This window comes from Amblyraja radiata, chromosome 1 (assembly GCF_010909765.2).
Source record: "Amblyraja radiata isolate CabotCenter1 chromosome 1, sAmbRad1.1.pri, whole genome shotgun sequence".
NCBI lineage: Eukaryota > Metazoa > Chordata > Chondrichthyes > Rajiformes > Rajidae > Amblyraja > Amblyraja radiata.
In genome coordinates this window covers 49,531,974-49,545,878 of record NC_045956.1, presented here as the reverse complement: position 1 = coordinate 49,545,878, position 13,905 = coordinate 49,531,974, and the positions used below count along the sequence as shown (strand labels likewise).

At 42.6% G+C, this 13,905-nt stretch overlaps 1 protein-coding gene across 1 annotated transcript in view; it reads right to left on the bottom strand.

Moving 5' to 3' along the window:
• Positions 1 to 1,180: 1,180 nt before the first annotated feature.
• Positions 1,181 to 13,905, bottom strand: part of LOC116973458 (rod cGMP-specific 3',5'-cyclic phosphodiesterase subunit beta-like) — a 56,671-nt gene continuing 43,946 nt past the window's right edge. The window contains exons 17-22 of the mRNA XM_033021559.1: positions 12,982 to 13,089; positions 12,813 to 12,876; positions 6,556 to 6,630; positions 5,893 to 5,976; positions 3,209 to 3,365; positions 1,181 to 1,503 (exon numbers count right to left, since the gene is read on the bottom strand). Of these exons, the coding sequence (XP_032877450.1) occupies positions 1,442 to 1,503; positions 3,209 to 3,365; positions 5,893 to 5,976; positions 6,556 to 6,630; positions 12,813 to 12,876; positions 12,982 to 13,089 (550 nt within the window). The 3' untranslated portion in view covers positions 1,181 to 1,441. The remainder of the gene's footprint in view (positions 1,504 to 3,208; positions 3,366 to 5,892; positions 5,977 to 6,555; positions 6,631 to 12,812; positions 12,877 to 12,981; positions 13,090 to 13,905) is intronic.

Below are 13,905 nucleotides of genomic sequence, written 5' to 3'. Positions count from 1 at the left end.
ATATGATTCAATGGTGAGCATTCTTATTTGTTTGGGTGATATACCCTGATATGCTGAAGTTAAAACTATACTAAAACTATTCACCCAATGAAAATACTGTGGTTAGCCACAAATTAATTAGCACTGTATGTAGTCTTTATCTCGACATATGTTTTTATTTTGCAATAAACATATGGGTGTTTCTATATGGTACTGCGAGATGAAAATATAGCCACCAGTATGGAAACCCTGATGAAGCATCTTCTCAGAGAGTAGGTCTAAACCTAATGAATCTAGTAATACCTTTGTCTATTCCATTGTGTAACTGTTCTGAAAAAACTCAAAATAATCCTTAAATATTTAATTAGTGTTACAAACATTTCACAAAATTTATAAAGACTGAACAGATCAATTTTGATTTTATATTAACACAATTTTTCATGTTGATAGGACTTTGGAAAATAAGTAAATTTAACAACATGGCCAAGTGACATACTTTTGCAATGTATCAGAAGAAAAAAATGGAAATTTAAAAAGAGATCTAAAATGTCGAATAGCTCGACACCTGTTTCCAAAGAGGCTAAAGTTCAAAGATGCTTTCCCAATTTTCAGTTGGGTCAAAGATTACAAGGTGTGGTTAGCAACTACACACTTTAAAGCATTTTAATGGAGTAATAATGCAACAACACAATCAAGTTGATCACAAGGCATCATTATTGCAATATCTGTACCAACTCAGTTGCATCCTGCCTTCCAGATTCACATTTGACTAAAGGAATTACATACTTAAAATCCCATGCTGGAAAATGATAGTTCAATGATTTTATTATGATTTATAACCCCAATGTTATTTTGCATGCTTGTTTGAACACTAAAGTTGAATAAATTGTTAAAAAATAATGATGGATCAAAGCTATTTGAGTAAAAACACACTGAAAAGTGTAGTTTCTATTACCGCTTGCACATGCAGGTATTATTTGTTTATTCATCAAAAGTTAAAATGAAATTTTGTGATCGGAAGATATTCCTTCTGGATGGAAGCAGTTATTTGGGGTGGCAGAGCAAATGGGACAGTAGCACATTGACCTTTTGTACTTCCTACTCAATATTTATTCTCACCATCACCAAAGAAACAGAATATTGCTTAGAACAGAACTTATTTTGAGCTGCTGTCCATCGAGTTCCATCACCATAAAACTTGGGAAGTTCCCCATTTTTATTTGTTTCAAAATATATTATGATGTACATAGTAGGAACTAAAGCACAAGTGCCACACTCAACAGATTTACCACTGTAATGAGTTAATCCCGTTACCGCAGGCTGGTCTCATCGCCTGGTCATTCCTTGACACATTACTAGAATCCAAGCACAAGTCACTGGATAAACAGATGTCACTTCCGTACAGTTCGTGCAGTCTCGTCATTGTGACTACTGAAGAGAGAGGCAGCGAGGAGCCACAAGGCTAACACACACAACAGGTTTTCGATTGAGCTTTCTCAGCGTCAGCAGCAGCAGCAGTGGCGGCTGAAATGGGAAAGCCAAAGCAACAATGAGCAAAGGCGTAATTGAATACGGGAAACTAAGAAGTTTGAAAACATTTAATTGGTGCTTTATGGCACAAAATAAACTAGAGGGTTATTTTATCCCAGTATTCTCTACGTAACCAATTATTTTCTATGCTTAAGATAGACAAAAAGTGCTGGAGAAACTCAGTGGGTCAGGCAGCAAGTCTGGAGAAAAGGAACAGGTGACATTTCGGGTCGGAACCCGTTCCTCAGACTGAAAGTAGGAGGAAGGAGGGGAACTGGAAGTGGGAAAAACATTTCCCCAGGGATGCCGGGTCTCTTGCTGAGTTATTCCAACACTTTGTCTATCTTTTCTATGCATTTTAGCCCTGACATAAAGGTCTCCTTTATACTATATTCTCTATGGTCTAATTTTCTCTGTGTTCTTTTATTGAGCTTTTTATTTTCTATTGAGAATTTACTAATATGTAAAAGCTGCACTTTCAAATGTTTTTTTAACTTGGTTGCATGAATGTATAAACAATATAATTTCGACATGTGTCAATGTTTATTTAACAAATATTTTAAATTTCAAGTCAAATGTTTTTAATAGGGTGTATCTTCAGAATTCTAGCCGCAAAAATTGGTCTAGATGGGGCCAATGGGTCATTTTCTTTCAGTTCCTTTAGTTCCTGCTCTTTCTCCGGGAGTAAAACTTTATACTGAATATCCTCCACAGCGTCTCGCTTCAGGTCGTTGTTTGGTTTTAACTGCTGATTCAATTTTCCTTGCTCACGAACAAGTGTTATGTTCAATGAAAGCTTTGACAGAAGACAATGCTCCTTCCCTTGCCTTACCTTTTGTCAAAAGCTATTAGGTGTGTCACAGCTATTGTTTTGCTACTGAACTCACAGTGGATTCGGCTTCCCACATCTATACCAGGTAAAAATAGTAATGTGTATGGAGGAACTGCAGATGTTGGATTATACGGAAGATAGACACAAAATGCTGGAGTAACTCAGCGGGGCCGGGCAGCTTCTCTGGAGAGAAGGAATGGGTGACGTTTCGGTTCAAGACCCTTCTTCAGACTGATGCCGGGAAATAGAGATACATAGATAATGATGTACGGGAACCGTGGTTAGGGATTCTAGGTAGGTCAGTGCCGTTGAAGTCAAAACACATTGACAGGACAGCTTGAAATAAAGATGATAATCACATTTGGAGGTGGTTACTCTACTATGTGGCGAGGCTACTTTGCAAATTGATCGTGTCCTTCCACAAGGCAAAGAAGGAATGGAAGGGTAATAGATTCATGGCACAGTGTTGATGGAGACTTTGGAACTGAGCATGCTGACTTAGCAAGCAAGCTATCAGTGGATTCTAGGTTCCTGTGCTGCAGGAAACCATGTTGGGATAGTTTTCCAAACTGAAGGATGTGGGTGTGGGTCACAGGGAGAACATGCAAACTCCACACACACACAGCACTCGAGGTTAGTATCAAACTGAGGTCTCCGGCACCATGAGGCAGCAGCTCTACCAGCTGTGTCTCACCCTGAGTGCTCACTCTGGGCTTGATTTTAATGCAAGAGAAGGGCAAGAGCAATAAATCCGTCAGAATCTCCAGGGAATTGCTCAAAGAAAATGTTTCTAAAGTCCATGGAAGGCCAGTATTTGCCAGCCTCTGATTATTGAGGAGGGGGTGGGGGGACATAGGTTTATCTCACCTTTCTTTGCTTCTAGCTCTTCTGCTTTCTGATTTTTGGCTTCCGTCAGAGCTTTTACTTTCAAGTCATATTCATCAGCGAGAGCTTTCCATTCTTTCCTGTTGTTGAGCAGACCATTGAGCATTGGTGTGATAGCCTCGTGAAAGCGAGAGAATTCCTGAAAGAAAGCAATTGTAACTGGCAAACAGCACTGGTACCCAAGTACCTAACCAACAAATTTAACCGAGAACTTGTTATTTCCAGAGTCTGAAATGTTGGAACCTGGCTGAAGTTTTTCCCATATGTGCTTCTAAAATTCATCCAGTGAACATAATTCTATCGAGCTTTGGAGAGGATACAGAGAAAGTTTACCAGAATGCTGCTTCAATTTGAGGGTTTCAGCAGCAGAGGGAGATTAGGATTGTTTTCTCTGGAATTACAGAAGTTCAAGGGAGACTTGATAGAAGTATATATAATTATGAAGGGCATGGATAGGGTAGACATTCAGAACCTTTTTCCCTGGGGGGGAAATGCCCAGTAGCAGAGGGCATAGCTATAAGGTAGACAAAAGTGCTGGAGAAACTCAGCGGGTGCAGCAGCATCTATGGAGCGAAGGAAATAGGCAATGTTTCGGACCAAACCCCTTCTTCAGACCCTTCTTCAGGGTTTTGGCCCGAAACGTTGCCTATTTCCTTCACTCCATAGATGCTGCTGCACCCACTGAGTTTCTCCAGCAGTTTTGTCTACCTTCGATTTTCCAGCATCTGCAGTTCCTTCTTAAACGGCAGAGCTATAAGCTAAGAGGAGAAAGTTGAATGGAGATATGCGGGGCAAGTTTTCTACACAGAGGGTGATAGGGAACTGGAATGCATAGCCAGGTGTGGTGGTGGAGGCAGATATGATAGTGGTGTTTAAAAGGATTTTAGATAGGCACATGGAAGTGTAGGGAATAGAGGGATACGGATCATGTGCAGACTGGCGAGATTAGTTCAGCTAGGCATCATGTTTGGCACAAACATTGTGTGTTTGTGCCAAACTTTCCTGTGCTGTAATGTTTAATGTTCTATGTTTTAGACCATAGACAATAGGTGCAGGAGTAGGCCATTTGGCCCTTCGAGCCAGCACCACCATTCAATGTGATCATGGCTGATCATCCACAATCAGTACCCGTTCCTGCCTTCTCCCCATATCCCCTGACTCCGCTATCTTTAAGAGCCCTATCTAGCTCTCTCTTGAAAGTATCCAGAGAACCGGCCTCCACTGCCCTCTGAGGCAGAGAATTCCACAGACTCACAACTCTCTGTGAGAAAAAGTTTCCTCGTCTCCGTTCTAAATGGCTTACCCCTTATTCTTAAACTGTGGCCCCTGGTTCTGGACTCCCCCAACATCGGGAACATGATTCCTGCCACTAGCGTGTCCAAACCCTTAATAATCTTATATTTCAATAAGATACCCTCTCATCCTTCTAAATTCCAGAGTATACAAGCCCAGCTGCTCCATTCTCTCAGCATATGACAGTCCCGTCATCCTGGGAATTAACCTTGTGAACCTACGTTGCACTCCCTCAATAGCAAGAACCATTAAAACCGTTGTGCTTATTCTAATAGATTTTTAGAAGCACACACAGAGCTACAAACATCATAGCCTTCTTTATTTCATCTTTCATTGTGTATGTTTACAAATTAATTTCTGGATTAGACAACAACCACATTGGAGTCATACAGTATGGAAACAGGCACTTTGGCCCAACTTGCCCACACCAACCAACATGTCCCATCTACACTAGCCCTACCTGCCTGCATTTGGCCCATATCCCTCTAAACCTGTCCTATCCATATACCTGTCCAATGTTTCTTAACCGTTGCGATAGTCCCTTCCTCATCTACCTCCTCTGCAAGTTCGTTCCATACACCCACCACCCTTTGTGTGGAAAAAGTTACCATTCAGATTCCTATTAAATCTTTCTTCCTTCACCTTCACATATTGTGTCAATAGGGAGCTGGTGGATAGCTGGAGATACAAGCAACTGCAGATGGTGGAATCTTGAGCAAGACACAAAGTGCTACAGTAACTCAGCGTGTCAGGCAGCATCTGTGGAGCGAATGGTTAGGCAGCATTTCAGGTTGGGACTCTTCTTCAGACTCCAGATAAGATATTCAATAAATCTGAAGAAGGATCCCGATCCGAAACGTTGCCTGTTCATTCCTTCCACAGATGCTGCCTGACATGCTGAGTTACTTCTACACTTTGTGTTTTACTGGTGGATGTCTATTTGATTGCAGGTGAAATAACAAGGCCATGCAGAGGTAATGTGCGATAGTCACATACAGATGTTTGCCTAATTATCCACTTAAAGTGGGTTTGAATTTAGCCCGCAGAAGACGTCCCAATGTGTTCAGCCTGCACTTGGAGCCATAGCAATGATCTTAAGGAGACCTGCCTGTTAGAAGATAGATGTTCCAGTCTTAACACCAGACTAGTTGCCTTTTTAATGTTGGAACATGCTTTAACTCTCCAGCTAAGGCCTGTTTCTCTGTGATTGACCCAAGCTGCTGGTAGAACTTGGTAGCACAAATGAATTTGGTTGTTATCCTGTGGTTTGCTTCACCTGAAGCAATATTTTCAGGAAATCATTAAAATAATATTTTTAACATGCTTAGAGGTAAACCCCTTTAGAAGTTACCAAATATATTACATCCACGTACCTTGTAGACAAATGTGCACACAAAGTCAATGAAACCAACTTGAAGCTTGGGAAGCTCATCAGATTTATTCCTGTCCATCATAGGCTAGGGATTTAAAATAATATAACTGAAAAGTTAAAATCTGTGACGTTTAAACGCAGTGTAGAGTTATTCTGTTTATCTATAAAAGCATTTTTGCTAAAATTGCTCAAGATAAAATCAATTGTTTTTTGGTCTATATGTTCCTGCCTACAACTGCTCTGGGACAATGAAGCTCGGCTTAGCAAAGAGATCAAGAGGTGACTTAACTGGGGTCTTTAAATCTGTAGGCAGGTATGATAGCTTTTATTTGTGGAAGACAGGGCACTCCAAAAAAGGACTGCAAATATGAGATAGTCGTTAATAGATCCAATTATGAATTTATGAGAAACTTCTTTACCGAGAGAGCTAATAGTAATTGAAATTTGTAATTAATTGGAGTGTATGAGGAGAATATTATATGGGAAGCTTGATGAACACAAGGGAGAAAGGAAGCCAAAGGTTTGGAGACAGGGTGAGATCCAGTCAGAACCAACCACTAGTGGAGGCCCAACACTAGCAGAGAGCTGCGAGATTAAATAACTTTTTTTTAATGCTAGAAATTTGACATGAACCTGATATATTTGCATAATGTTCCTTACTCACAATAGGATTTTGTTGTAATACAGACCGTTCCAAGTCTCCCTGTTCCCAGAATTCCGCTGCTACTAACAGAGCCACCTATAACACAACACAAATACAATAATTGTTGAGTTTGGCTCAGTATCCAGTTTTGTACTTCACTTCAGCATCATTTCTTCTTGTTTTGATTTTCTACTCCAGTCTGAGCCCAGAAATGAATGAAACTGGGTACTTTGATTAGGGCTAACAAGAGTAATACTAATCTCATTCTCATCCAGTGAGATCAGGATCAGTTAGCAATCACGAGTGGGCCATTTGTCTGTTTCTCCATTTCCTATTTCAGGGCACCAGAAGCCTTCTGCAATATTCCTTAAAGACTTAAACCAGCTCTCTTTTGTGAATGTTGAAAGAGCGCCAAAAACTTTGGAAATCTGAAATAAAAACAGAAGGCACTGGAAACACTCAACAGGTCAGGCAGCATCTGTGGAAAGAAGGTCAATCTTTCAGGAAAAGCCTGAATCAGAACCAGGGAAGAGAGAGGTTAGTTCATTTTAAATTGCAAAAAGGGTGCAAGAAGGATGTCTGGAACAATGGGAAGCCAGTGAGTTCCACAAACGCCCTGGCCAATACTGTACAGATTCCCCATAAAACATTCCTTACATAGATTATATGGTCATTATCACATTGTTGCCTGTGAGAGTTGCTGCACACTCATGTTATGCTCCCTCAGCTACTTCAGCCATAACCAGTGATGGAAATGGGTTTTAGGAACTAGGGGTACACTAAGGTCCGTGAGGCTGGGGGGGGGGGGGGGGGGGGGGGGTTATGTGCGGTCATACCCATGTAAGAGTACAAGAATGCATCTTGTTTATTGTGCATTTGTAATTCAGTTTATTGCGTATTATATGTCATAGCTGCTTTCTTGCATCTCTCTCTTTCTCTCTCTCTGTGTTGGCTCTAGCTATCATCTGCTTCGGTGAGGGAAGCAGGTGGGTGATTGGTCACAACGCCCCTCGGAGACTGTCTGATTGGCCGCCGAGTGACCAGCACATTATGTGATTGGACATAGTGCCCTTGGAGACAGCGGCTGATTGGACGGGAGGAGACAGATTTGTTGATTGGACGGGACTTTTAAGGGAAGCTGGTTGGTGATTGGACGCAACCCCCTTAGAGACAGTGGTTGATTGGCCACCAAATAATCGGGCACAACAAATTGACAAATAGGAAAACAAAAAAATCGGAATTCCGATTTAAATCTGATATAAGGTACATAAGGTGGATATCGATTAATTCTAGGCGGCAACAGATTTAAAAAAAAAAATCTATCCCGATTAATTCACTCAGGGTGTATTATGATGTGTTCTACAGTATGAAGTATACAGCAAAACTTGCACTTCCAGAGTGGTCTATCGTGTTGTTTCTTCAGCAGATTATGGATTTATTTTAAGAGCAAAACATAAAGTGCTGTAGAAGCCTTTGTAGTCTCCTTGTACCAATCAAACGCCAAATTCAAAATTCTCTATTTTGAAAATTGGCAAAGCAAAAAGTAGCATGTTCTCTAGAAAGGCTTATCCTAAAATAATTGATCGGAAGGGTGTGATTTTCAGTCAGGCCATCTGTATCATTCAGTCATGAAACTTTTCTTATCTCTTTCCTCGACGGAGATGCAACATTTTCTGTGTCGTGTCTCCGTCTGCACTCTTGCTGGAAATTGGAGAGCTCCAAAACTGTGGAGCCTGTGGACTTTAACATCTCAGAGCATGTGATCCCTTTACCAGGGGCCAACCTTTGTTGCTCCAACCTGCAGATGCTGCGGACTTTAACATCGTGGAGCTCGCTGTCCCTGGCTAGTTTTCGACCACCCCGATGCGGGAGCTTAGACTGCCCCAATGAGGGAGCTCAATTGCTGGCTGCAGATGGTTCGACTCCCCCGACCGCGGGAGGAAAGGAGGGAAGAAGATAAGACATTATTGCCTTCATCACAGTGGGGAATGTTGAGGAGCCACTGTGGTGGATGTTTATGTCAGTTTTTATGTAGTTGTGTGTCTTGTTGCTTTTTTGTTATGACTGAATGGCAAACCAAATTCCTCGTATGTTGCAAAACATTCTTGCTAAATAGATTATGATTATTATTATGTTTATGATTATGATTTTATGTGAGAACACTTTAGCCCTTACACCCCTCTCGACCCCATGCCTCATCCAGCAATAATTGACAGAAGTCATCATGGTCCCTGGTCTCCAATGAGTCCTTTTGCATCCTTGCAACTCCTGTCTGTTCGAGTTCGCTAAGGTAAACTGGTGTATCAGGAGGCAAGTAGTCTACATTTGTTATGGTTCAGCTACTCCTCAATTTACAAAACCATGCCTGACGAATATGTTTTATGAAGTAATTTTTTGTGAATCAAAAAGGCTGGGTTATATGCATATATAGTGGAAAAATAGATTTGCAAATTAAAGATATGCAGAGGAGAATGGCATTATAACAAAAAGTTGTAACTTGATTATTCATTAGTTAGTAGGCCCCTCTCGGTCATGACTGACCATGGGTGATGCATCCTGGTCGGATGCAAGCCTGGGCAATGTCATATGGAGGACAGGCTGTTGCCCATGCAGCACGTCCCCCCCTCTCCACGTCGCTGATCAATCCAAAGGAACAGCAGGGCCGTTACAGTTTGGCAGCTGCGCCGTCGCAGGAGCTGCCAGAGCGAGGTTGTAGACAACGACGAACTGCCTTAGGGGCTCCGACTCTGGATTTTCTTGAGGTTTACTCCTGGAGCCTTTTCTATGACTGGCTATGGCCACACGACAGTGGAGTTTTTAAATCAGTTTTCCCTCTTCTAGATGGACTGCCTTCCCAGGCTGACGAGCTCCATCTGCCCGAGACTTGTGGGGACGGGAGCGTCTACCTTCCCATGCAGTTCTATAGCACCTGCCCACTGCCCTCATTGATTATTCATATATCTAGATATATTTGTAATTTTATGTCCTACCCATGAATAATGGCTGCAACTATAAAAGGAATATGTTTATGGTGGATGGGTGCATTGATGACTCTACAGTTTTCATCTACCTGACCCTAACCTGTAGGGAGATTCTTCCACGTGATTCCATGAATATTGTGATTATTGTGGATTTTCCCATGTGTCTATTTGTTATTAAAAGGTTGTAGCTTCATAGCTGGGGATTCCCTAATTGTCAATGGCCATGTTGATTCAAATGGAGCCGCCTGCCACAATTGACTGCAGGACTGCACTGGAAAAAGGAATCAGGGCAGCGAAACGTGCCTACGCGGGGAAAATCCAGGGACACCTCTGTGACACAGGAGACACCAGGAGGATGTGGAAGGGAATCCAAACACTGACGGGGTACAAGGCAAGGCAGCAGGTAACTGACACGGACACTTCTCTCCCAGATGAAGTGAACAACTTCTTTGCACGTTTTGATGCAGCAAACACCATACCCAAGGGGAGAGCCAGCCCCTGCTTATGAACCGACCAGCCAGTCCTGACCATAGACTCAATGGACACACGGAGAATCCTGTCTAAGGTCAACCCGTGGAAAGCAGTCGGACCCGACAACATCCCAGGACGTGTGCTCAAGGAATGTGCTGAGGAGTTAGCAGATGTGCTAACAGACATCTTTAACATCTCCCTTAGTCAAGCCATTGTCCCCACATGCCTCAAAACTTCCACAATAATCCCCATAGCGAAGAAACCAGTGGTTGCCTGCCTAAATGACTACCGCCCTGTCGCCCTGACCCCAATAATAATGAAGTGTTTTGAACGCCTGGTGAAACCCCACATTACTGCCAGCCTCCCCTCATCGTTAGACCCCCTCCAGTTTGCCTATCGCCCCAACTGTTCTACAGAGGATGCCATCTCTACCACGCTGCACACAGTACTCACGCATCTGGAAAACAAAAACACATACGCCAGAATCCTGTACATTGACTTCAGCTCAGCGTTTAACACCATCATCCCACAGAGACTTGTGGAGAAACTAACCCTGCTGGGCCTCAACACCACCCTGTGTCACTGGATCTTGGACTTTCTGACAGAGAGACCGCAGTCAGTCCGTGTTGGCAAGAACACTTCAGGCTCGATCACGCTGAGGCTGTGTGCTCAGCCCGCTGTTGTTCACATTGCTCACACATGACTGTGCTGCCAGATTCAGGGACAATAAGATCATAAAATTCGCGGATGACACAACAGTGGTGGGACTCATCAGCGGAGATGATGAATCAATGTACAGGGAGGAGGTAAAACAACTAGTGGACTGGTGCGGCAAAAATAATCTAGAATTAAATGTCGACAAAACGAAGGAGATGGTTGTCGACTTCAGGAGGGCGCAGCCAAAGCATACACCCCTCAACATCAGTGGCACTACAGTGAAGAGAGTGGAGAGCATAAAGTTCCTCGGTGTGCAAATTACAGACAGCCTCACCTGGTCCAGGAACACCACTGGGACCGTCAAACGGGCCCATCAGCGACTGCACTTCCTGAGAAAACTAAAACAGGCCTCACTCCCCACCAACACCCTCAGGACTTTCTACAGTGGTACGGTGGAGTCTGTACTCACGTACTGCATAAATACGTGGTACTCCACCTGCAACTGCTCGGACAGTAAGGCTCTGCAGAGGGTAGTGAGGGGAGCAGAGAGAATCATTGGCATCTCCCTACCCTCGGTACAAGAACTGTTCCAGAGCCGCTGTCTGAAAAAAGCTCTGAGAATTGCTAAGGACAAACTGCACCCCCTCCACACACACACCTGGATCTCCTGCCATCAGGCAAGAGATATCGAAGCATCAAAGCCCGGACTACAAGACTGCTAAACAGCTTCCTACCACAGGCTGTGAGGCTGCTAAACAGTCACTCTGTACTCACAGTCACTTGATTCTGCGGCTGGCACGGACACTTTAATAACTGGCACTGGCCACTTTAATAACTGGCACTGGCCACTCAAATCAGCTGCCCCGGACATTTTATGATTGGTTTATTGTATTTTAACGTTGTGTTTTACCTGCTTTTAACTATTTATACAGTTCCATCAGGGACTGGATTGTTTTTAGTATTATGTGTGAAATGTTTTAAATTTCATGTGCGATGCTCCACTATTCCCTGGGAAACGTCTTTTCATTTTGCACTGTACAACTGTTGCTTGCAAGATGACAATAAAGGTTGATTGACTGATTGAAACTCCATTCATTTATACTCATGATCCCCATAGTGTATCTGAACAGAGAGACAATATCTCTGTTATTTTGTAGCATCTGATACTGCTAGGTACAGTAGCTACAATACAAACTATTGAAATATTATAATTCACACATTCAATAAATCTGCTTCAAACTATCAAACATAAAACAAATTTTCATCAAGCTAATATTTTCTGCTTGTAATGCCAAAGTCAGGACAATGCCTCATTTACAGAACAGTGGGGGAATGCCATTAGAACACTGTGGGCACTCTCAAGCAATACAAATGACAGATAATACACAAACATGCAAAGCACCCCGTTGCAATGAAAGAGATCAAAACAATAAACTATTTTAAGTTTATTATGTAGCCATTTAGCCACCTTTCAATTTTTCTATGGTTATGTAGCTACTTCTATCTACAGATAATCTATTAATTTACCACATCTCCATTGGAATGTATTAACGAATAACTGCCAATAAATTTAGTAATTTAGATTAACACCGTTCAAATTCCACATAATAATTCATAAGATCAAAGTGATAGGAGCAGAATTAGGCCATTCGGCCCATCAACTCTGTCATTCAATCATGGCTGATCTATCTCTCCCTCCTCAACCCATTCTCCTGCATGCGAGAGCATGATCACCTCATAATCCCTGACTCCTGTACTAATCAAGAATTGAATTAACCAAGGTAGTTTTATTGATCATTATGACTGTTGTTTATGGAAGCTTACTGTGTACGAGTTGTCTGCCAGGATGCGGAGAAATACGTGGTGGCCTTTGTTGATTCAAATGGAGCCTCCTGCCACAATTGAAATTCCATTCATTTATACTCCCCATAACCTCTGATGCCCGTATCAAGAATCTATCTATCTGTGCCTTAAATTTATCCGCTGACTTAGCCTCCACAGCCTTCTGTGACAAAGAATTCCACAGATCAAACAATAGTATAAAGTTGACATAGAATAAAGCCCCATGTCACCATAACATTTTAGTCTACACACAGGAACACTACAGGACCTTCCAAATGGCATAGGTTCATGGTGGTACACAATATGCTGTTGGATTTGAGAACTCACCTTGCTCTGAACCTCCCAGGGTTTCGTAATGGCTGACAAGTCACATGCTGTCATCATCATGGCCCTGGGTGTAGTAAGAGCAAATGTTATCACTTTTCCGTGGAGTTATTCATCAAAACCTACAAGGCTTTTCACAGTCTTTACTGCGTTTTGAACGACTTATACTTACATTACTATTTCCTTCTTGGTATTCTCCAGAGACATATAATCCACCCAGGCTTTGTCATCTTCATACGTTTTGGAGAGGTCGACAATTTTTTGAAACATTGTTCTCTTTCTGCAAGAAGGGAAACAATTTAAATCCCATGAAAGATGCATTTTTGCAGAATTGTGCTTTTCTGGCCTTCCTGACATACATAAGAACTCTGTGGAACAGGTTTATTTTGTGACATGTTCGTCTCTCCAAATTGTGTTAGACACAAAGTGCTGAAGTTACTCTGGGGGTCAGGCAGCATCTCTGGAGAAAAAGATTGGGTGACGTTTCACGTCGGGACCCTTAATGTCAATAGACAATAGGTGCAGGAGTAGGCCATTCGGCCCTTCGAGCCACCACCGTCATTCAATGTGATCATGGCTGATCATCCCCAATCAGCACCCTATTCCTGCCTTCTCCCCATATCCCCTGACTCCGCTATTTTTAAGAGCCCTATCTAGCTCTCTCTTTGAAGCATCCAGAGAACCTGCCTCCACCGCCCTTTGAGGCAGGGAATTCCAGAGACTCACAACTCTGTGAGAAAAAGGTGTTTCCTCGTCTCCGTTCTAAATGGCTTACTCCTTATTCTTAAACTGTGGCCCCTGGTTCTGGACTCCCCCAACAACGGGAACATGTTTCCTGCCTCTAGCGTGTCCAATCCATTAACAATCTTATATGTTTCAATGAGATCTCCTCTCATCCTTCTAAACTCCAGAGTGTACAAGCCCAGCCGCTCCATTCTCTCAGCATATGACAGTCCAGCCATCCCGGGAATTCACCCATCCTTTTTCTCCAGAGATGCTGCCTGACCAGCAGAATTATTCCAGCACTATGTGCCTGTCTATCTTTGGTACATACCAGCAGCATCTGAAGTTCCTTGTTTCTCTGCTTCTATAAATT